Source organism: Delphinus delphis, chromosome 1 (assembly GCF_949987515.2).
Source record: "Delphinus delphis chromosome 1, mDelDel1.2, whole genome shotgun sequence".
NCBI lineage: Eukaryota > Metazoa > Chordata > Mammalia > Artiodactyla > Delphinidae > Delphinus > Delphinus delphis.
In genome coordinates, this window is record NC_082683.1 from 36,378,677 (window position 1) to 36,403,300 (window position 24,624).

The following is a 24,624-nucleotide window of genomic DNA, read 5'->3' on the forward strand; positions in this document are numbered from 1 at the left end:
CAAAGTTACACAGCTGGCCAGATTCAAACCAGATCTGTCTGACTCCAAAGCCTGTGCTTTTAACATGCAGCACATGGCAGGTGTTTCCAGGATGTTATTTCCTTCCCTGCTCTTCCGATGGTTCAGAGGAGGGAGATTCTGTTTTCAACAGGAGAGATCAAGGAAGGGTTCTCTGGGAAGGTGGTATTTGAGCTGAGCCTTGAAAAATGGGAAGGTAGAAAGCAGAGAAGGGCATTCTGGAAAGGGGAATGGTGTAAAGGAAGGCCCAGACACAGGGAAGTACAAGATGTGTCTGGGGAGTGGCATGGAGATCATTTGGTGGAGGTTTGGTAGTGGTCTCGGTCTAGGAAGACCTAGGAGGGTAGGCCAGGACCAGATCATGGAGCACCTTGAACGCCAGATGGAATAGCAGGCCAGAGCCACAGGGAGACTTTAGACTGGAGTTGTCCAGACAACAAAATGGAATGTGCTGATCTAGCAGGATAGAGAGGCCCCAGGAAGAGAGAGGAGGGACAGGACTGGGGAGCGCCTGGGTGTGGAGAGTGAGATGGCACATGAAGGGGGAATGGGCCCAGCCGAGGAGGCCAGGGCAGGGAGACCCATAAGGCAGGAAGGGTCTGGGTGGCACTACATATCAGGATTTCTGTGCCCAGGATGACAGGCTGAGCCCCAGGTCCAGGAAGCCTAGGAGGGTCAGAGGGAGGAGGCCGGTACCAGGGTTAAGGTATAACAAGTGAGACCCTGGGGATCAGCAAAGGCCTGGCGCTCACTCCCAGCCTAGATTGTTTTTTGGAGGCAGTGTTGAGATTGAATGCCCACCTTATCTTTCCTTCAGCAGCACTGTCAACTTTGTATTTGTTTGACCCCTGCGGGGGTACATGGACTCCTGTGTTGGGAAGTAATGCTATGTTGGAATCGGTTACCAGCTGGAGCAGAGCCTCCTAGCTGGGGAGGAGTTGCCAGGTGGAGTGGTAGAGGCACCTAAGTCAAGGTCAGGCCCAGCAGCAGAGAGTTGTTGCTGGCATTGGAGCAAGGGAGTGAGCTGGCGGCGGAATCATGTCAGGAGGCTTAATCAAACAGCCCCGAGGAGACTAGATTGAGTGGCGCTGTGACCTCCCTCCCCTCACCCAACTTCCACGTGGCAAAGTGACCATTCCGCCACTTCCCGCCTTAAGCATTTCTTCTCTGAGGGCTTCCCTGACCTGCCGTCACCCCTGCCCAAATGTCAGCCTCCTTCCTTTTTACCATCTTGCTCCCTCCTCCCCGCCGGCACCTGCCTCCATTGGAGCAGTTATCTCCAGAATGGTAACTTCCCTTTACATAGACTGTGCACAGTTTCCGTGCAGCTCTCATAGTTTTTGTCCTTATACCCCCAGCACAGTCCCCAGCGTATGTTAGGTCCTTGGTAGGTGTTTGTTGAGTGCGTGAGGGAGGGAGGGAGTCCTGCATATGCACACTGTATTAGTGACTACCTGCCTAAATGCCTTCCCCTCTGAGCAGCTTCAGGGCAGGGACAGGGTCTGATTCATCTTTTTCCAGCTCAGGGCCTGGCATATAAAGTGTGGTGTGCAGTAGAATTTTGTTGAATGAATTTATGCAAAAACGGCTTTGCTTCAGTTTCGCTGATGAAGTCCTCCAGAGTTGAACTGGCCCAGCTTCTTCCCGTATCAGGCCCAATCTAGAGTCCTGCTGCGTTTATTATGTAACAACCGACTCTGGCAGAGGCAGCAGGAGCATGAATTGTCACTGCCTTTTTGGTTTGATGTCTGCTGGTGTGAAACTGTGCACCTCAAAATAATTTCGGATAAGCCAGACTCGTAACAGGAGTACAAGAAATGTCTATTGAATGAAAGAATTATTCTTTTTTACCGGGCACTTCAAAATAGTCTTCGTGGGCTTCCCTGGTGGTGCAGTGGTTGAGAGTCCGCCGGCCGATGCACGGGACACGGGTTCGTGCCCCGGTCCGGGAAGATCCCACATGCCGCGGAGCGGCTGGGCCCGTGAGCCATGGCCGCTGAGCCTGCGCGTCCGGAGCCTGTGCTCCGCACGCAAAAAAAAAACAAAAAGTAAAATAGTCTTCGTGTCCCTGGGAATATAGAGCATGCATGTGCATTGATCGTCCACCAGGGGGAACTATTTCACACGATTGGTGGAGTGGAAGTTAAGGGCAAGAATATGGTTCTCAGTTTTCACGGCGACTCCTCCAGAGGCAGGGGAGGGAAAGTCTGACAGGTCTTAGGTGGGGCCTAACACTGATGACCGGAGAGGATCAGAGATGAATTTCTCTGAGTTTGAGGACACCAAATTGCAAGACCAAGGTGGAGCTCCCCCAGGATGTTGGCAACATCAGGGGGAGCCAGTGATACAGCTGAAGGGACTAAGCTTTATAAGGGCTTGTTTTTTAAAAACAAGTATTAATTGAACATCTGTGGTGTGCCAAGTACTATGCCAAGTACTAGGGTTTTGTCTGTGTTTGTTTGTTTGTATTTGAGGAGAAAAAGGAATGGTTTGGAAGGAGGAAGTTACGGAGGCCATGCTCTCTACCCTGCGTGCTGCATGGGGCGGGGGACGACATCCTTCCCTGAGAAGGCTCCAGGGAAAGTGGATTCTCAGGGGGAGTCCCGTGAAAACAGGAGGTGGAGAGGTTCGGTGGGCCTGGTGACACTTTCCCCCGCAGTGGGCGTCCGTGATGGAGGAGCCAGGAGATGACCTCACCTCCTTTTCCATTGAGACCTTCCCCCCTCCACACCTACCAACCTGCCTGGCCTGTCACCCACCTCCTCTACTCTCTTTCCCATTACAACAGAGTGTCCCTACTCCCGTCACAGGCCACCTCTTGACCCCAAGTTCCCCTCTAGCTCCTCATTTTTCCATTTTCTTCCATCATATTGGGAATAAAATTTGAAATACCTAGTTTTTTCAGCCCAGATGGCTAAGTGGAAGCTGTGTATCTTAAGTGACTCTTTACTTTCTGAGAGTTCTTAGGGCCAAGGCGCAAGGTTCGGAGGAGGAAAAGGAGAAGGAAGGTAGGAGATGATAAGGCTCTCGAGCGGGGGGGCGGGGGGGTATTCTGGCTACCTATTTCTTATAACAAGCCACCCCAGTTTTAGTGTTGTAAAACTATCACTATTTTATTCTCACATGTTATGTAGGTCAGGAATTTGAACATGACACAGCAGAGATGGATTACCTCTGCTCCATGATTCCTGGGGCCTCAGCTGGAAGACAGCTGGGACCACAGCAGGAACTCGAGTGAGGATCACTCTTACTGATTTTTCCTTTTGTCTCAGGCTCCAATATGGCTCCAATATGACTCTTACTGTTTTTATTTAACATTTTGATAGGTCGTTCTTCATTCATTTTTTTTGCATTGATTTTTTAAATTGCATTAAAAAGTATCTATCTTGATTACTGGATTTTGATCTCTCCCTTAAATTTTGCATCAGAGGCAAATGTTTCACTTGCCTCACCCAAGACCAAGCCTTGAGCAGCACAAGGAGGCCGGGATCTTCTGGGTCTTGAAGGTGGGACTCAGAGCTGGGACTGTGCACTGCAGCACCTACATGTGGCCTCTCCCTGTAGCTTAGGCTTCTCTCAGCTTGGTGGCCAGATTCCAAGAGGAATCCTGAGTGAGCTTCCAAGACATTGCAGACTGAAGCTGCATAGCCTTTCCTGACCTAGGTTTTTTTTTATAATAAATTTATTTATTTTATTTATTTTATTTTTGGCTGTGTTATGTCTTTGTTGCTGTGTGCAGGCTTTCTCTAGTTGCAGAGACCGGGGGCTGCTCTTCGTTGCGGTGCACGGGCTTCTCATTGCAGTGGCTTCTCTTGTTGCAGAGCACAGGCTCTAGGCACGCGGGCTCAGTAGTTGTGGCTCGCGGCTCTAGAGTACAGGCTCAGTAGTTGTGGTGCAGGGGCTTAGTTGGTCCGCGGCATGTGGGATCTTCCTGGACCAGGGATCGAACCTGTGTCCCCTGCATTGTCAGGCGGATTCTTAACCACTGTGCCACCAAGGAAGCCCAACCTAGCTTCTTAAGTCACATAGCATCACTTCCTGGCCAGATTCAAAGGAAGCAAGTAGATCCCACATCTTGATGGGAGGGGGATCAAATGATTTTGTGGCCAAGTTTTAAAACCACTGCAGTGGGCCATGTGGGGCACATATGTTGTGGTGGCTCCATGTCTGTCTAGGTGGGATAAGCTTCTCTTTCTTCCTTTTTCTCCCCTTTCTCCATATTTTCATGCAGTTTCCTGAAATATGTTTGTCTGGCCAAGCTGGGTTTTGTAACATTACATCTCCTCCATACCCATGCAGGGGCCCCTGGAGGAGGGGTGGGTCAGGGAGCCCCACGTTGAAGGTCGTGGGGAAAGCCCTGCCCTTCCAGGTTCCTACAAAAGAGTGGAAGAGGAAACCTGGGACCAAGTAATGGCTTTCTGGTCCCCACTGCAGCAGATTCTGATTGCCCATTCTTGTCTGTTCTTCACTTTGAAGTAGAAATAACCAGGGAAAGGGTTCTGACACTTACATCTGCTAATTTCTGAGGATTGTTTGTTTTTGGTTTTTTTTTCATGGAATTAAGACTTCAGAATTTCTTTTAATGATGATTCCATTCAGTCTAAAAGAGTCAAAATTAAAATTAAGGGAGGACTTCTCCAAAGTGGTCCTGCCTGGAATTTATCTCGATTTATAATGGAATTAGTGGCAGGCAGGGACTTAATCATGATAAGCAGTCTAAAGCCACAGAAGTATTCACTCACTGGTCTCCCTCCCTGGAGAAGAGAAATGTCAAAGTCACAACATTTTTTGGAAGGAGAAATTAATTCTGTTGGGAATTTGAAATATATATGTGTGTGTACATATATTAGTATCTGTTACAAATAAATTATTACCTTAGGAACATAAAAATTACTATGTATGACTTAATTAGAAACAGACAAATTATTGTAAATTAATTTGCCAAGTGTATGCTTACCCAAAAATCAACTGGCCAGATGACCAATTTGCTGAGTACCCAATTCACCAAATTACCAATTTACTGAAAATGTTTACTTTAAATGTTTAAAATATTTAAAGTGCATAGCAGTTCCTCTTGGTTGTATTGGTAGGGCCTAGGAGAGCTGGGAGAAGCCGGAACTTCTGAGTTCTCAGGGGTCTCAGCCTCTCTCGGCCCCTCAGTACCACTTTCTGCCCTTGGTTGGTCCCCTTCTCTGACCCTTGCCCTCCCTTTCTCTGCCCCACCCCCTCCCCATCCCCTCTTCTCCCAAGGATGGGCAGTCTAGGCCATGTAGCATGGTGACCTCCAGCAAGTTTCCTCACCAGGTCCCCCCTCCTTGCCCCTACTCCCTGCCACTGCAGCTACAGAGAGCTTGGGCAGAGACAAAGGAAGTTTCCTTAAAATGCTGCTATGAAGGCCACATGAACGGCATTATATTCAAACTTTGCAGAAATCCGCAAAAGCTGTTAAATCTGTCCATCTATATTCATTACCTATTGCTATATAACAAATTACCCTAAAACCCAGTGACTAAAAAAAAATAAACATTTATTATCTCCCACAGTTTCTGTGGGTCAGGAATCTGGGAGCAGCTTAAATGAATGATTCTGGCTCAGGGTGTGTCATGAGACTGCAGTCAGGCGGTCAGCTGGGGCTGTAGTCATCCGAAGGCACGATCTGGTCTGGAGGACAGGCTTCCAGGGTGGCTCACTTACACGCCTGGCAAGTTAGTGCTGGTTGTTGGCAGGAAGCCTCCGTTCTTCACCATGTGGACCTCGCTATAGGGCTGCTTGAGTGTCCTGACATGTCAGCTGGCTTCTCCCAGAGCGAGTGATGCAAGAGAGAGCAAAGAGGAGGCCCCAATATCTTTCATTATCTAATCTCAGAAGTTGCACATGTCACTTCTGTTTCACTCTGTTCATTGGAAGCCAGTCACTAAGTTGAGCCCACACTCAAGGGGAGAAGAATTGGGCACCACCTCTTGAAAGGAAACATACTAAAAACTTTGTGGACATGTTTTAAAACCACTGTACCATCTGATAAAAATTGCTGAAAATTTAACAGATAGCTCTAAGAAACAAGTTTATGGTAAAATGGAAATGTTTGCGAATTTGGAAAAATGGTCATTTGGAGAATAATTTTTTTTTCTAATTGACCTACAACCTATGATTAACTTGACACGCTCATAAAATGATCCTGTTTCCTATAGTGAAGTTGGAAGTGTGGCTTATCAGCCACAAAGTACAACAGCAGGATTCATGCCTAAGCAAACTGCATTCACTGACACAGTGGACTCCTCTAGAAATGTTAGTGCAGGGAAAGAGTGGCCCTAAGTGACCAAACAGGACAGACACAGACGAGTCTTCAAATGTGTAACATCTCTTCCCCTGTCCTCCAGAGACCTGGAGAGACTGGCGATGGGCAAGAACATCGTTGTTAATTTTCCTGAGGTTCTTTGTTCTGTGAAGTTATGTAGATTCCTAATACTAAGAAGTGTGATTGGGACTTCCCTGGCAGTCCAGTGGCTAAGACTCCGCACTCCCAATGCAGGGGGCCGGGCTTTGATTCCTAGTCAGGGACCTACCCTGACCACCACCCCTCCCTTCACCTGCTGGAGACCATCAATCTTGTCTCTATGGATCCACCTATGCCAGATATTTCATAAAAGTGGAATCATACAATATATGAACTTTGTATCAGGCTTCTTTTGCTTAGCATACTGTTTTTGAGGTTCATCTACGTGGTAGCATGTATCAGTACTTTATTCTTTTCTTTTCTTTTCTTTTTCGGTTGCACTGCACGGCTTGCAGAATCTTAGTTCCCCGACCAGGGATTGAACCCAGGCCACCACAGTGAAAGCGCTGAGTCCTAACCACTGGACCACCAGGGAATCCCAGTACTTTGTTCTTTATTATGGCTGAATAATATTCCATTGTATGGATATACCACAATTTGTCTCTCCATTCATCTGCTGATGGACATTTGAGCTGTTTCCACCTTTTGGCTATTGTGAATAGAGCTTCTATGAACATACATGCACATGTATTTGTTTGAGTGCCTGTTTGCAGTTCTTTTGGGTATACACCTAGGAGTGGATTTGCCAGGTCATATGGTAATTCCATTTAATCTTTTGAGGAACCATCAAACTGTTTTCCACAGCAACTGAACCATTTTACATTCCCACCAGCAATGTTTGAGTGTTCCAATTTCTCCATATCCTTGCCCACACTTGTTATTGTCCAAATATATATATATAGCTATCCTAGTGGATGTGGAGTGGTGGTACCTCATTGCAGTTTTTGATTTGCATTTACCTAATGACTAAAGATGTTGAACGTCTTTTCGTGTGCTTGTTGATGTTTATGTTTCTTCCTTGAAGAACTATCTATTCAAATCCTATGCCCATTTTAAAACTTGGGTTGTCTTTTTGCTGTTGAATTTTAAGAGTTCTTTATGTATTCTGGATACTAGAATGGTTTCTCCCATTCTGTTGTTATCTTTTCACTTTTTTGATAATGTACTTTGTTGGTTTACTTTTAAATAACTTAAGTTTTTCATTCATTCATTTACTTATTCAACAAGAGCAGGCACTGGGCTGGGCACTGTGTATATAGTGACAAATGAAACAAAGTCCCTGCTGTCCTAGAACTTTGTTACAGAAGCAATAATCATAGTAATAATAACTGGTGATCACTACCAGTGACTGAGGATGACTATGTGCCAGGCACTGTTCTAGCTCTTTCATCATCTCCAGTGACACTCAGGATAATTCTGAGGAGTACGTAGTATTATCATCCCTGGTTTACAGGTGAGGAAACCGAGGCACAGAGCAATTAAATAGCCTGTCCAAAGTCTCAAAGATGTTAAGCTGGAAAGTTGTGGGTCACCCAGACAGTCTGACTCCTGCACCCATCTCCTCACCACCACACTCTTGTCTCCCCAGTGTTACGAGAACAAGACTTTCTTCTTTGTTTTTACCAGTTTGGAGCAGCACACAAAACCTGAGGATAGACAACATCATTATTATTACAATAAAACATAGTTTTAAAAATTATGTGTCTCAGCTTCATGCCCTTCACAAGGTCAAGCAAATACTAAAAGATTTCATTTTTTAAACTACAGCTTTTGCCCCGTAGAACCTTGTGCCCTTGTTTCCTCCTCTGAGTTGACACGGGGAGTAGTGTCAGCCTTTCCTGCTGTGTAAGAGGCACAGGTCTTGTGTAACTTCAATGAACAACGGTCACAAGGCTCTGACACTAAAGGACAGTTTCACATAAAAACCTACTGAATGTTTTTAAAAGATACGTTATTTCTCCAAAATTACATGAGCCCTTCAACTGCGACACTTAACTTAGCATTTATAAGTTTTATTATACAGTCTTCCAGAGTTTTTTAAAAATAGAAAGTCCTTGGGAAAAACTTGTTTCTAATTGCCCAGTTGGCCTGGCCCTAAACACTGTGTCCGCCAGGGCCTGATACTGTCTCCCCTCACCCCACCCTGCACCTGGTGTGGGGTGTGCCGCTCGACAGGGATGCTTCTAAGCACCAGCACACAGGCTGGTTGGGCTTGGCGAGACCAGCCCAGAAGGGCAGATACCAGTGGGAGACACACCTTGGTAATTATTGATTCAGCAACAGGTATACCACCATAGCACGTAACACTAATTACCTTGTTGCTTGGCTTTTTTTTCTTTTTAATAAATTTATTTATTTACTTATTTATTTATTTTGGCTGCGTTGGGTCTTCGTTGCTGCACCCGGGCTTTCTCTAGTTGCGGCGAGCGGGGGCTACTCTTCGATGCGGTGCGCGCGCTTCTCACTGCGGTGGCTTCTTTTTGTTGTGGAGCATGGGCTCTAGGAGCGTGGGCTTCAGTAGTTGTGGCACACGGGCTCCGTAGTTGTGGCTGGCTGGCTCTGGAGCACAGGCTCAGTAGTTGTGGCTCACGGGTTTTGTTGCTCCGCGGCATGTGGGATCTTCCCGGACCAGGGCTCGAACCCGCGTCTCCTGCATTGGCAGACGGAGTCTTAACCACAGCGCCACCAGGGAAGTCCCTTGCCTGGCTTTTTAAAACAAAATACTGCATAAAATATATTTTTAATGTTTCAACTTTGGGCTTTGAACAGGATTTGGTAAAAGAGGTGGAGAAATGTACAGAAATCAAAGGCAGGATGTAATTGGTCAGGAAGATGCCTGGCACTGGTCTTTTCCTTACAACAGTGCAATTTGCCCAACTTATTCATACCCTCAACTCTGCTGTAAAAGGAAGCAAAGCTGTGTATGGATGGCACTGAGGTGCACTTCTTTAGTGTGGCCAGCAGGTGGCAGTCTTGTCTGGATGTGAGGACAAAGAACGGGGGCACTGGTTTTCCCAGGCTCTAGGAGCAAAGAATTGTAAAACCAACCTCATCAGTGCTGAGTGCCTTGGCAACGGTTGCCTGACAGAGCCACAATTCCCAGGTGCCATGCCATTTCTGAGGCATGTCTGCCACATGAATACGAAGCCTGGTGCTACAGCTCTGTCTCCCATTCACTGCAATTCCCTGGGCAAGTCTTTGTTCTGGGTTTCTGCATCTATCAGACAGGTGATCACAGAGCTTTCTTCTGGTGCTGACAGGCTGTGGGTTCCGTGGTTCCTCTTTGGATTGGAGGGATCCTTCCCCTTGCACTCCAGTTTCCATCGAGTGTCGGTGGCATGCTCCTTGCATCTGTTTTGTTTACTGCAGTTTCAGTCAGCACTGGTGCTGACTGTAGCTGACACATACCCAATCTGTTATTTGTCCAATGAATGGGCATAGGTCCTGCAGAGCTGCTTCTCAGCCTCACTGGGCATGAACTCTCAAACTACAAACCCTCCTGATCCCACCCTCCTCCCTGAGGACTCTGATCCCTTCCTTCCCAGACCCCACACTTTCCTCCTATCTCCTATCTTCCTCCTATCTCTCTGGAAACTATTTCTCAGCCCTTCATACATCCCTTTTCCTCCACCAGTCCCTTAAGTGTTGGTTTCTTTTTCTCCTAGGAATCAATGCCAGGTCTTCTTCTCTTCTCTTCCTTTTGATTCTGTGGTACCTCATCCACTCCCATGGTTTTAATTACCACCCAGAATGGTAGAAACAATAATAGCTCACTTTTATAGAGTATTGACTATATACTGAGTACTGCTCTAGCTCATTACTCATTTAGTCCTCACAACAAGCTGATGCGGCAGATATCACTATTATTCCCATTTTATGGATGAAGTGCAGAGTGGCTGAGTGACCACTGTGCAGCTCAGACCTCTCTCCTGAGCCCGAGAGCCTGACCCTCATACCCACCTACCTTCTGGACATCTCCCCTTGGATGTCACTGACCATGTTCAGAATTAGACTCCTGCTGTCGTACAGAGTGAAGTAAGTCAGAAAGAGAAAGACAAATACCGTATGCTAACACATATATATGGAATCTAAAAAAAAAAATGGTTCTGATGAACCTAGGGGCAGGACAGGAATAAAGACACAGATGTACATAATGGACTTGAGGACACGGGGTGGGGGAAGGGTAAGCTGGGACGAAGTGAGAGAGTGGCATTGACATATATACACTACCAAATGTAAAATAGCTAGTGGGAAGCAGCTGCATAGCACAGGGAGATCAGCTCGGTGCTTTGTGACCACCTAGAGGGGTGGGATAAGGAGGGTGGGAGGGAGACACAAGAGGGAGGGGATATGGGGACATATGTATAGGTACAGCTGATTCACTTTGTTATACAGCAGAAACTAACACACCATTGTAAAGCAATTATACTCCAATAAAGGTGTTAAAAAAAAATTAGACTCCTGGTATTCCTGCTCCAAACCTGTCATTCTCCGAGGTCCCAATCTCAGCAAAAAGCATCCAATCACCCAGGTTAGACATGTGGGTAATTGTCATCTCTTCCTGCTTCCCACCTTAAACCAACTTCTAACAAGACCAGTCAACTCTAATTCCTTAATATCATTCAGACCTGTTCTGCCTTCTCCATTCTGTCTCCACTGCTATAATTCAGGTCTTTGTATTTCTCACATCTACACTGATCTCCATCTCTCCAGCATGGTACCCACACAGTCTATTTTCCTGGTCCTCCACCAGAGAGGATGCCGTGGAGCTTAGTTTAACGGTGAAGAATATGAGGTTTAGAATCCAACAGAGTTATTTCACTACTCATTAGCTGTTTGAACTTGGGCAAGCTTGTCAATCTTTCTGAGTCTTAGTCTTCCCTGAAATGAAAGATGAGAAAACATCTCCTCTACAGGGTAGTTGGCACATGCAAAGCCTCCAGAAGCTGGGGCTGGCCTGCCTACACAGCCTTAGCTCTCACTCCATGACCCACCACGCTGCGTCCCAGCCACACCTCCCTGTTTGCCTGGCTACCAGAGTGGCACACACCATCCAACATGGCACTCGCCACATTCTCCCTCCCAGTCCTTCTCTTCTCCCCATGGCCTTGCCAGTTCACGTGCCACCTTCTCCAGGGAAGTCTTCTCCTGATTTTCTATCCCCCACGACCTCAACAGGCCCTCACACCAGCCTGGCTTCCTTTGTGTTCCCATGGCTCTTTTCACACCAAATCATAAATGCCAGTTTCTTTACTGGTACTCTCCAATGGACTGTGTGGTCCCTGAGGGCAGGGATTGTATGTTAGTCCTCCTCATAGCCCAGGGATCCGGCACAGAGAAGTTGCTCAATAATCATTTTGTTAGATGAATGAATCAGCCAATGAATAAAGCAGTGGCTGCTTCAATTTAGGACAGTTGGGTGTTGTCAACACCACAGGCTTCAGGCAAAGCTGCCAATGGCAGCGGTCTCCTGTTCCCTTTGCTTTCTGAATGAGTCAGCTATGCTGAGTAATTTGCACGGTGTATAGAGTTGTAACTGGCTGTGGTTCTTGTGGAGATATCTGGGCAGGGACTAGCACTTCCACTTTGGGTGTAAACAGTGTCACCTGTGAAATTTAAAACTCAATCAAAAGTGATTCAGTGGGGGCTTCCTTGGTGGCACAGTGTTTAAGAATCTGCCTGCCAATGCAGGGGACACAGGTTCAATCTCTGGTCCGGGAAGATCCCACATGCCACGGAGCAACTAAGCCCGTGCGCTACAGCTACTGAGCCTGTGCGCTAGAGCCCGTGAGCCACAACTACTGAGCCCGAGGGCCACAACTCCTGAAGCCCACGCGCCTAGAGCCCGTGCTCTGCAACGAGAGAAGCCACCCAATGAGAAGCCCGCAACGAAGAGTAGGCCCCGCTCACCACAACTAGAGAAAAGCCCACACGCAGAAACAAAGAGCCAACACATCCAAAAATAAAAGTAAATGAATAAGTTTATTTTTTTTAAAAAAAGTGATTCATTGGGGAATTCCCTAGCGGTCCAGCAGTTAGGACTCGGTGCTTTCACTGCCGTGGCCCGGGTTTGATCCCTGATCGGGGAACTAAGATCCCACAAGCTGAGTGGCACAGCCAAAAAAACCCAAAAACACAACAATGATTCAGTGAATAAATCTTCATTTTGCCAAGGATCCCCATTCATAATCAAGGAGCAGCTACATAATCAGTGAAGGCTCAAGCATTTAGTACTTGTGCCTGGGAAGAGCCCAGCTACTACTGAGAGCTGTGCTGCAGCTGACCACGCCCCTATAGTCAGATATGAGGAGGAGCCAACCACTCAGACCCCAAAACCAAGCAGCACTAATTCAAGAAAAAGGAAGAAAAGGTTTCACAATCAAACAATAAAAGAACAAGTGAGGAAGATTATAGCACCAGGCTATAGCTGCCAAGTGGCCAGAGGCATCCTAGGCTGTATTTTTATCCAGGTGGGAGAGCATAGGGGTGAAGACAGGGAGGCTCAGTGTCCTGGACCCTTTCCCTCCACAGGGTTGCTGGCTCTGTGATTCCAGATTAGAAACATATCTGAGCAATAAGAGGTTGCGTTGGGTGTAGTTGGGATTATGAGGGCTATCCCAGGAGGCCTGGATGAAAGAGAAAGTGCCGAAGCAGTGGCCAGCTGTTTCTGAATCAGGTTGGCCCACAGAGGAAAGGGGCTGTCCCAGAGGCCTGTCCCCAGAGTACCAAGCACTGGAAGAGGTGGCACTACACATCCTTGAGGATCTTCCACGTGGGAGAGTAACTCTTTGATTCTTTGATTGGGAAGAACAGGCTGAGACCAACTGGGTTCACTCCAGGAATGCAAGGCTGGTTCAATACCCTAAAGTCAACCAATTTTATCTAGCAAATTAACAGACTAAAGAAGGAAAATCACATTATTGTATATCAATCATTGCAGAAAATGCATGTGACAAAATTCAAAGCTCATTCGTAATTAAAAATCCTCAGAAAAATAGGACTAGAGAAGAGCTTCCCTGGGAATTCCCTGGTGCTTCAGTGGTTAGGACGCCACACTTTCACTGCCAAGGGCCCAGGTTCAATTCCTAGTTGGGGAACTATGATTCCACAAGCCATGAGGCACACCGGGGAAAAAAATAAAATAAAAGGAAGGAAAAAAAGAAAGGGTGAGAGAAGAACTTCCTCAGGTTGATAAAAAGCATCTACAAAAAGAAATCTACAACTAACATTATACTTAATAATGAAAGACTAATGCTTTCCCCCTAAATTCAGGAACAGAGCCACTGTGTCTGCTAAAGGATTACTTCTAGCAAAAGAAAAATAATCCTAGGAGACAATTCTCTACAGGTCTTTCACGTTTCTGCATACCTTGTAAATGAAATAATTACGGTTCTTTGTTCCAGACTATCTTTCCAAGGATGTTTGTTTAGCAAAGAGTGTTGGAAAATAAAGATAGTTTCGACACTTCCCTGGTGGCGCAGTGGTTAAGAATCTGCCTGCCAATGCACGGGACACAGGTTTGATCCCTGGTTCGAGAAGATCCCACATGCCACGGAGCAACTAAGACTGTGTGCCACAACTGTTGAGCCAGCGTGACACAACTGTTGAGCCTGCGTGACACAGCTACTGAAGCCCGCGCACCTAGAACCCATGCTCCGCAACAAGAGAAGCCACCACGATGAGAAGCCCGTGCACTGCAATGAAGAATAGCCCACGCTTGCCGCAACTAGAGAAAGCCCGCGTGCAGTCACGAAAAACCAATGCAGCCATAAATAAATAAATAAACAAATAAATAAATAGATAGATAGACAAATAAATAATAATAAAGTCCATAAATTAAAAAAAAAAGAAAAGAAAGATAATTTCCCCTTTAAAGCAAAGGGCAGGCATGCTTACTGACTGCTATATAACATTCAGGTTCTCTGAAATCAGGGTTCCTCTTTGTAATAAAATCCATTGCATAAGCAGGCGTTCATCTGTGTTACTCCCATGGGACTGGGGGCAAAGGGAACTGATTCAAAAAGAGAAAACCCATATAATCAATATGAAGACTATAAAAGGAGACATCATTATAGATGGTACATTCATTAAAATAATTTTTTAATGACATAATGAAAACTTCTTGCAATATGTTTGAAAATTTAGATGAAAAGAGCAAGAAAATATAATTTACCAAAACATACTCGAGAAGTAGAAAACCCAAACTGTCCTCTAAGCATTAAAGAAAATGAATCAATAATTAATTTTTTCCGTAAGACCAGAAGCTTCAGAGAATTCTATCAAGCATTCAAGAAAAATTTCTAGTCTTAAACTCTTCCAGAGATTAGAAAAAGAGAGTACATCTTTTCCAAAAATCCCTTTCACAGATTTTCCTGGAGGAGCGGCCATAGCACAGGAATAGACAGCAGTCTTGGAGAGTTACAATCAGTTAAGGAGAGAGTGGCAAATGTAGCTAAGTGTACTCTGGCCTCTCTTCACATCACTTGTCCTTTTTTGTTTTTTCAGCTGCCGTTGGGTCTTCATTGTGGTACGTGGGCTTCTCGTTGCAGTGGCTTCTCTTGTTGGGGAGCGCTGGCTCAGTAGTTGAGGCACATGGGCTCAGTAGTTGTGGCTTGCGGGCTCTAGCACACAGGCTCAGTAGTTGTGGCGCACGGGCTTAGTTGCTCCGCGGCGCGTGGGATCTTCCCAGGCCAGGGCTCGAACCCGTGTCCCCTGCATTGGCAGGCGGATTCTTAACCACTGTGCCACCAGGGAAGTCCCAGATCACTTGTCTTTTACCTTTTACTAAAGATTTTGTGGAGAGGAATGTGTGGGACGTTGCCTTCTCATCTAAGACGGAAAGTTTCCATGGTTTCCTCTATTAGGTATGACCTTTGCTATAGTTTTTGGTAGATAGCTCTTACCACACTGAGATTCAATTTTCTCAAACTTTCTTTCTATTAAGATGATATACGTGCATTGCTAGATGGCACATTATTCCTTTTACACACTGCTAGACTCAATTTGCTAACATTTTGTGTAGAATTTTTGCATCTGTGTTCATGAGTAAGATTGCTATATAACTTCTCTAGAGCCTCACTTAGAGCTGGGGGCAGGGAATCAGAGAACGCAGTTCCCAACCTACAACTTAAACTTGGAACTGCTTTCTAAAACAACAAGTTGGCTGCATCTTCTATCTCTTAACTATGCACCTCTTTATAGTTCTACACATCAGCCATTTCTCTTTGAAAACCCACATACTTACCCTTATTTAAGTAAAACCTCAAAAGACTCCACTAGCAATTCTCAAGTGTTTCTCTCCACGAAAGTCTTTGCCAAGACACAAAAGATTTCCTTAAACTGAGGAAGAACGTGTATGTGTGTACCATGCATGCCCATCCTCCCATATACTCGTTGGTCCCCCAATGTTTGTGGTGCCTTTGTACCTGCCAACAAAAACCTGTCTTCCATTGTAGAGAATGACCCCTAAACATGTTCTTACTGGGTAAAAGCTCCTGACAAGAAAATAAAAGGTGGGACTTCCCTGGTGGTGTAGTGGTTAAGAATCCACCTGCCAACGTAAGGGACACGGGCTCGAGCCCTGGTCTGGGAAGATCCCACACGTCGCCGAGCAACTAAGCCCGTGCGCCACAACTAATGAGCCCGAGGGCCACAACTACTGAAGCCCCCGCACCTAGAGCCGGTGCGCCACAACAAGAGAAGCCACCTCAAGGAGAAGCCCGCGCACTGCAACAAAGAGTAGCCCCTCTGCTTGCCACAACTCGAGAAGGCCCGTGCACAGTAACAAAGACCCAACGCAGCCTTAAATAAATAAATAGATTTTTTAAATTTTTTTAAAAAGAAAATAAAACATTAATTTTTGTTTTTCAAACAGATAATACTGTTAATATTTCTCACGTAGTCTACACTGCATTCTGGTATGCAGATGAGCTAGTCAGGGAAACAACTGTGCCCTCGAAGTAGGTGGTGAGGCCAGCGGCACTTGACTCTGCAGCTGGGGGGACAGCTCATTTCTGAGCCCCGTCTTCCATGCAGCAAGCACTTGTGTTTACCCGCTGTCCTATCACACCACATTACCTGCCCGCTACCAGCTCTGCCTGTCTGGGGTTCTTTTCTCTTTACAAAAATATTCAGTCCTCTGCCATCTTCCCAGGCTCTCTCACAGCCCACCGACCCCTTTTATAGCACTTGTCACCAAACTGTTCGCCGGGCACAAGACGCGTCCTATGCAGGTTGGCCGAAAGGCTGAGTCAATGCTAGATGGAATGAATGACTGCGAAGCAGCCACAGAAAATGCGCTCTTTAAATTCTAGTCCCCTCCTCCTTCCTAAGCGAATCTTTCCCTCCTTTTGCTTCCACCACTTCCTAGCTGTGGTACCTTATGGCAAGTGCTTTACCTCTCTGTGCCTCATTCCTTCAAATGTCCAATAGGGATAAGTCATCATGCTGTTGCAAAATGAAGCTCCTTGGTCACAGGGATCGTCACTGGGACTCTGAACGGAGAGCCCTCAGCACAGAGCCTAGGCAAACAAGGCCTCAATAAGGGTCCGTCAAAAGAAAGTTTCTCTAAACTGCTGTCGACCTCGCCTCCTTTCTCATTTTCTGCTACACATCCCCACCCACTTGCTCTGTCTCCCCCTCACCCCTTGTCTTTCCCCATCCTGTCTCCCTTTGAAGACCCGCCGTCCTTCCCTCCTCCAGGAAACCTTCTAGATTCCTCAAAGCCCTTTGGCGGCCCTACCTCTGTGGGGCCTCCAGCTCTTTTCAGCCTCTAAGCCTCCAACCTTCTTCCTCCGGCTCTGGCTGGTTCTGTGAGTCGCAGGGGGCCTCGGCCTCCTCCTCCCTCTCCCCTTTAACCAAGAGCTCGAGAAGGGCAGGTCTGAGGGGTTGCAGCCCAGCTCCCCCCACGCCTGGCACAGTGCTGGCCAGTAAGAGGTGCTAAGAAAGGTCGATAAAGAGTTGGAGGGGAGGGGGTGCTGCTTCCTTGCGAGGGCGAGGGCGGGGAGTGGAGCGGCGGGCCTCTCCAGCGCCCCTGCCTTCCCCAGCCATCGAGCTGATCAAGGACCTGGTCAACTACGACGTGTGCCCGGCGCTGCTCAAGGGCCTCGTGGCGCTGCTGATACCGTCCTTCAAGGAGACCAGCAAACAGCAGTCCCAGATCGTCAGCGGTAGGGATCCACTGAGAACGGGGTGGTGGACCCCGACGGCGCAGGGTGGAAGACGAGGACGAGGGGTCCTCCAGTCTCACGGCCACTCCTCCCTCTTCCAGACTCTTCGGTTCTGCAGCTCAGCACCCACCTGCCGTGGTTCTTGCAGCAGGCCGCGGCCGCCAAGGCCATCAGGTAAGCGGGCAGCAGGTAGTGGGCGGATGCGGCAAGCCAGGCCCCGGCGCTGCCCGCGGGCCCCCAAGAGCGCTCCGGCCGCCAGAGGGTCCCACGGGGCCGCCGCAGCACGAATCCCACCCCCACCCCACGCCATCCCACCCCAGGATCCTGGCGCGAGGCAACACGAGCCTGGCCGAGGAGATGCTGCACCTGCGCGTGGTGCACAGCCTCATGGCCGCCATGGGCAACATGGACCACAGCAACAGCCAGCGGGAGGCCAGCCTCACGCTAGAGGTGCGCTGGGCGGCCGGGTGGCGGGCGGCAGGGCGGCGCGGCAGGCACAGCGCGTGGGCACGGCAGTCACGCCCCCTCGCCCGCCCACGCAGTACTTTGTGCAGTTATTCCCAGTGGTGGAGGAGCACGTGCGCAGGTCCATGGGGGAGGAACTCTACAAGCTCTTCCGTGTAAGTGCTCCCGCCCCGCCGCGCCCCGCGGGACACAACAGTGCCCCTGTGCACAGCCCAGCGCACGGCCCCTCCCCCTGTACACCCCACACACAGATCGGCCTCGGGGCCGGCGGCGGGAGGGACTGCCCCAGCTTGGGTTTCTCCACCTGGCATCCTTCCGTCCCCTTTCCTGCCCTTCCAGTCAGGCTAAGAGCCTGACCGCAGCCTGCAACCTCCATGTGCCCACGCCCAACTCCAAGTCCAGGCTGCCCTGGCATCCAGCCCAGTTCCCCTTGCTCCTGTCCTCAGGGCAACGCCGAGGACTTGTACAGGAGAATAGATAGCACTCAGGCGGACATCTTGGCGGCCAATGAAGTCAATGTCACCAAAGGTGAGTGGGGTGTGAGGGGGCTGGAGCAGAGGTGCGGTGGCACCCACACTCAGGCTCATCTCCCTGTCCCCAGAGCTGCATCTCAGTGGCCTCTCCGACAGCACCATGAGCTCTTACTTTGGCCATTGTAATCAGGGTCAGGTGGCCTACATCACACACTTCCAGAGGGAGGCTGTGGGAGAAAAGGAGCAACAGAGCCTCCAAGGCAAGCCAGGAAGCCCAGGCTGTGTGGCAGGGAAGCCTGGCAGGAGGAAGGAGCCAGGGCCAAGCTCCGGTTGACTCTTCTTGGCCCTTGGTGGGAGGCTGGGGATCTGCCCGCCAGAAGGGGAAAAGGAGAGCTGGCTGGGAAGGGTTCAATAAACAAACGGTCTTGCTATCTATCTGGTGTCCGTGTGTGGAGGGCAGAGGGCGATCTAGTGAGAGTTATGATGACGGGTCGGGGTGCCTCTGCTCACCAAGGTAAAACGCTGGTCTGAGGGGAAGGACCACCAACGTCGCAGAAGATTCAAGGGCACAGCCTGTGGAGCGGGCCTTACCTCAGCTCCCTGCTGGCCCCTGCGCTCTCCCCTCCAGGACACCACACCCACCTGGTTTTTCTCCTGCCTCTCCGGTTGCTTCCTTTCATTCTCTTTTGCTGATTCCTCCTCTTCAACCCAGCTTCCTTCAAGGTGGAGTGAGGCAGGACTCTGACCTGGAGCCTCTTCCCTACCTTTACACCCTGGTGATTCCATTGCTTTAAATACCACTTCTGTGCAACGACTCCCACGTTTCTACCTCATGGTGTTGTCGACGAAAAATTTAATCAGTCGATCTAAGAAAGCAATGGTAAATTTTATTCGAGCCAAATTGTGGCGTATGAGCCGGGAACAGCCTCTCGGAAAGCTCCAAGTACTGTTCTGCCTGTGAGAGGTCAAAGCACAGTTATCCAGGTCTTTGTTCGTTAAATGACGTACACAGTGACATTCACACAATCCACATCGACACCTACAAAGCAAGTAATGGGTCAGGGGTCATCAGGGCCCCTTACAAGATCAAGGAGGAAGGTTATCTCCTAAGGAGTTATCTTGTTGATACTAGGAGAAGGTTGCTCTTTACAGTTGACCAGGTATTTCTGCCCACCGGGAGGTGGGTCGATGCATGGTGCAGATACGCAATGCACAGTAGAGGGAAGAGAGGAGGCCAAAGGGCAGAGAAAATTATTTATGTTCAAATTTTCCTTGACTCGCTTTAGAATATGCATTTGTATTTCATCAGTGTCCAAAGCTGAACTCCCAGTCCTGTGCCATCTTCCCCAACTCAACTGATGGCAACTCATCCTTCCTGCCACTCAGAACAAAATCGTGGTGTCCTCCTTGATGTCTCTCTTTAACCTCTGGATCCATCCTGTCTGTTGACTCTACCTTCCAAATATATCCAGGACCCAACTATGTCTCACTACCTCCATTGCTAATACTCAGGTCCAAGCCACCATCATCTCTCCTCTAGATGACTCTGCTTTCTGCCCCATTCTCTTTGTCACCACAGCAGCCAGAGTGGTCCTTGTAAACTTCAGATTCTGTCACTCTGCTCAGAACCTTGCAGCGCTCTCCATTTCACTGAGTAAAGCCCAAGCCCTTACTGTTACGGCCTCCAGGGTGATCTAGGCTCCCATGACTTCTGAACTCTCTCCTACTTCTCTCTCTCTTCTTCACTGGGCACCAGACACATTGGCTGTGTGGTTCTTGAAGTTGACAAAACAAGCTCCCGCTTTAGGGCTTTTGTGCAGACTTTTCTGCTGAACACTTGAGAGAGGTCCTCTTCCTAGAACCCTCACCCCAGGTGTCTGCATGGCTAACTCCATGACCTCCTTTCAACTCTTTACACAAAAGGTATCTTCTCAGGACTTACCTGGTGGTGCAGTGGATAAGACTCCGTGCTCCCAATACACGGGGCCGGGGTTTGATCCCTGTTCCGGGACCTAGATCCCACATGCTGCAACTAAGTGTTCTCATGCCGTAGTTAAAGATCATGCGTGCCGCAGTTCAGACCTGGCTCAGCCAAATAAATAGATATTTTTCAAAATAAATAAATAAAAAGGAAATCTTAAGTATAATACAAATATCCAAAACAAATATACTTACATAAAATTTATTGCTATACATTTATTCTCCCCCAACTTGTTATTTCCAAAAGTTCAAAACTACAACAAGTTGAAAGAATGAGTACCTATGACACATTTTCTTTTTCTCTCTCTGTTTACTGGGCTTTTTGAAAGTTTCAGATGTCATGACATTTCACTGCTAAATATTTCACATTATGTCTCTACTAAGAATAAGGCCGTTCTCCTACATAATTACTATATCAGTATTGTGGTAGTGTGAGTTATAGCCTCCAAATACATCCACATCCTGATCCCAGGAACCTGTAGATATGTTACTTCACACGGTAAAAGGGATTCTGCAGGTGTGATTAAGGATCTTGAGATGGGGAGATTCTCCTGGATTATCTAGGTGGGCCCCAGGTAATTACGAGACTCTTTATACGGCAGGAGGATCCAGAGTTAGGAGACGACACGACAGAAGCAAGAGATTTGGACTGCAAGGAAGGAGTCACAGGCCAAGGAATGAAGCCAGCTTTCTAAAGGCAAGGGAACAGATTCTTCCTTGAAGCCTCTAGAAAGAATGCAGCCCTGTCAACACCTTAATTCTAGACTCCTGCCGTCCAGAAGTTGTTTTAAGTCACTAAGCGTGTGATAGTTTGTTACAGCAGCAAGAAAACAAATACAATTATTAATTGAATACTGTCAGGTGAAATAGAGTACACACTAAAATTTCCACAAAGGCACCAAAAGTGTACCTTCTGCTTTCTTCCTGCCTTCCTTTCCTTGGTGTGTTATTGGGTTTTGTTCAGGATTCAGTTAAGGTTTGTATATTGCATTTGATTGTCATGCAGTATAAGCTTTTTCTTGTCTGTTTAACTTATATATTGTATTCATTTTGGGCTGTGTTGGGTCTTCCTTGCGGTGCGCAGGCTTCTCACTGCGGTGGCTTCTCTTGTTGCCGAGCACGGGCTCTAGGTGAGCGGGCTTCAGTGCTTGTGGCACTCGGGCTCAGTAGTTGTGCTGCCCGGGCTTAGTTGCTCCGCGGCATGGGGGATCTTCCGGGACCAATGCTCGAACCCGTGTCCCCTGCAGTGAGAGGCGGATTCTTAACCCCTGTACCACCAGGGAAGCCCTAAGCTTACTTCTAAAATTAAAATTTAGAGCAATTACTTGCGGTCTTCATCCACATTAGAAACTGGAAAACTACAGATGATCTTGAGCATTGCCTTTCCTTTTTTTTTTCTTTTTTCTTTGTTTCTTGTTTTTTTTTTTCCACCGCGCCGAGTGGCCTGCTGGGTTTCAGTTCCCCAACCGAGATCAAACCCGCGCCCCCTGCCGTGGAAGCGTGGAGCCCTAACCACTGGTCCAGGGATTGCCAGGGAATTCCTCGAATTTCTTATTTTTAACAGTTCTAGTTTGAAGGCTAAACTACCTCATCAGAAAGTGTATATTTGAATGTTTATCATACAAAAATCGACCAACTATACTTCAATTTCTTTGAAGCTTTTACAAAAGCCAAGTTACACAAGTGCAGCAGTTAGAACCACAATCCCAGAGAGGTGGGTCTCCCCGGAGGTGCTCACGTACTGCTTTGAACAATCCTTTGCAAACACATGTGCCCAAGCCTGAACTTGAATTCACGACCTAACCAAAGCCAGGTTAAGCGGATAATCTACAGCGAGCAACCGTCTACTGGACGACTGACTGCTCTGTGCCAGGCCGCGTGCCGTGCACGAGAAGCAGTTCAACTTTATTATGCCTGGTGGTCTCCAAGAAGATAAACCCGAAGCGCTAGGAACAAAGCGCGTTTTTAAGCTCTGTGAGTATTTGAATTCCTTATAACTTGTGAGGCCGCTCGCGCTTAGAAAGTGGGGGGTCACTTCTCTTGCGCTTCTTTCTCTTCCTCCCCCGGCGCTGCCTTCCTCAAACCAGGAACGGTACCTCCTCCTCAGAACACCATGCGCACTCCACGAGCACCAGTTGCCCCGTCCACACGAAGCTCGCCTCCTGAAGACAACCTCAGAGAAACATGACACAACACTTTGCTCTCACCGAGGACTGCAGTTGTTTGAACAGCTCGCCACTGTATTATACCACTCCGCCAACCAAGTTAATTCTAGACGCTTGCCAGGATTCCGAAATTACACGTATGTCACACTAACAAACCATCACAAAAACGGCCTACAGCCAAGTCAGAACAGTGTTGCCATTCTTTGCAGCGTGTAACGCTACCAACACAGATACACCAAAATACAAAACATTTCTTTTTTTTGCACAAATTTATTAGCCTTGTATAAAACAAGGCCTCAAAAAATTGGGTAGAAACTCGGAATTGTTTCTCTCCACGGAAATCTTTAGTAAAAGGCGAAAGATTTATGCGTTCTGAAGAGAAACCAGAGTATGCCGTCATAACCGCTCACACAGTCCTCGGCTAACTGGAAGTCCCAAGGCACCAACGGTAACTATTTACCCGCAAACAACCAGTGAGTTCTGCAATTATTTCACACACCTCTGTGAAAATATCCTGATTTCGAGTGGGGGCGGGAGTCAAAAGAAATAGAAGGCTAGAGCCTTTTGAAAGTAGGCAAGATCCCGTTTGCAATGCATTGTGGGTATGTAAATGAAGCTGAGTCACCAACCTCGCGCTTCGGCAAATGCCTTCGTTAGTTTTCCTGCTCGGTCTAGAGCCACCACCAGGGGGCGAAGCAGAAACCAGATAGGAATATAGTCGCCGAGTCCAACCAGAAAGTCTGTTTTATTTTGTTTTGTTTTTATTAAGGGACGACATTTATTCCTTTTCCAAATGTTACAGTAACACCAGGGGGAAGAAAATGGTTTTAGCAGTTAGGAAAAAGAAAAGTGCAAATCTGGGGTTTGGCTGTTAAAAGTCATTTACAACAATGTGCGGGGAGGGAAGAAAAGAAGTTGTTTCACATCACAGGCCTCCCCACAACCCCAAAGCTTAATACTTGCTTACAAGGCAAAAAAGAGACAGTTGATTCACAAGCTGGAGGTTGGAACTTGAGTAAGACATTTAGAAAAACCTAGACAAGGGCAGCGTCCTTCCCCGCCCAGGTGCCACTGCAGGCACAGCACAAGAGACTACAAACAGCAGGGGAAGGTGGACACTCAGAGTTTGGGAGTGTAGGCACCCCCACCTCTGGCTCAGGGATTTGGGGAGTAAACATAACCTACTTGGAGAAGAATTGGGGAAGACAACCAGCAAACTGCCTTCTGCGCGGCTGGGAAAGGGAAGGAGGTAGGGCCAGGGGCAGGAGAATTTCACATCACTAACCTAACTTGGGAAACTGCAAGGGACCATCTTCAACTGGCCTTAAGAGCAAGAGCAGATGGACGATGGTGTTGCCGAAATATCAGCTTGTCTGTGCACCAATGCCGAACAGAAATACGGAGACAGATTTTGGAGGAAGAGAGAGATGGCTTTATTTTTCTGCCAGGCAGAAAGGAAGACACAGCAGGCTAGCGCCTGAAGAACTGTGCCCCCATCTCCTTCGGGAATAGGAAAAGATTTTATATGTGGGGCTTGCAGTCTGGCATATATGATAAGGATCAAAATACTGAGGGTCTTGCATTCTTCTTCTTCCTGCGTTATTTCAAAACAGTCACTGCTGGCATCAGGTAGCCCGGTAACTGGGTCGCTGCGTCACGGGGCTGTTGGCCTGCGTGACCTTCTTTCTGAAATGCAAATGCTACAGGGGGTGATTTGCTACAAGGCAGTGCAGGATGTAATTCACATAGTGTTAACGAGTCATAGGTTCGGGATGTCCCTGGTGGCACAGTGGTTAAGAATCCACCTGCCGGGCTTCCCTGGTCCCACAGTGGTTGAGAGTCCGCCTGCAGATGCAGCGGACACGGGTTCGTGCCCCAGTCCGGGAAGATTCCACATACCGCGGAGCGGCTAGGCCCGTGAGCTATGGCCGTTGAGCCTGCGCGTCCGGAGCCTGTGCTCTGCAACGGGAGAGGCCACAACAATGAGAGGCCCGCGTACCACAAAAAGAAAAAAAAAAAAA

At 47.9% G+C, this 24,624-nt stretch overlaps 1 protein-coding gene and 1 non-coding gene across 3 annotated transcripts in view; one reads left to right on the forward strand and one right to left on the reverse strand.

The window, feature by feature from the left end:
* Positions 1 to 18,875, forward strand: part of LOC132420263 (armadillo-like helical domain containing protein 1) — a 34,106-nt gene extending 15,231 nt beyond the window's left edge. The window contains exons 7-12 of one of the 2 annotated variants that reach the window (XM_060004540.1): positions 17,398 to 17,520; positions 17,622 to 17,694; positions 17,841 to 17,970; positions 18,063 to 18,140; positions 18,432 to 18,513; positions 18,587 to 18,875. In XM_060004540.1, the coding sequence (XP_059860523.1) occupies positions 17,398 to 17,520; positions 17,622 to 17,694; positions 17,841 to 17,970; positions 18,063 to 18,140; positions 18,432 to 18,513; positions 18,587 to 18,792 (692 nt within the window). In that variant the 3' untranslated portion in view covers positions 18,793 to 18,875. The remainder of the gene's footprint in view (positions 1 to 17,397; positions 17,521 to 17,621; positions 17,695 to 17,840; positions 17,971 to 18,062; positions 18,141 to 18,431; positions 18,514 to 18,586) is intronic. The other variant, XM_060004550.1, reaches the window with a different exon arrangement.
* Positions 18,876 to 22,878: 4,003 nt separating this feature from the next.
* On the reverse strand, positions 22,879 to 22,995 carry LOC132416705 (U5 spliceosomal RNA). Its single transcript, XR_009517688.1, has one exon. It is a non-coding gene; the product is annotated as a U5 spliceosomal RNA (small nuclear RNA).
* Between the last annotated feature and the right edge of the window lie 1,629 nt (positions 22,996 to 24,624).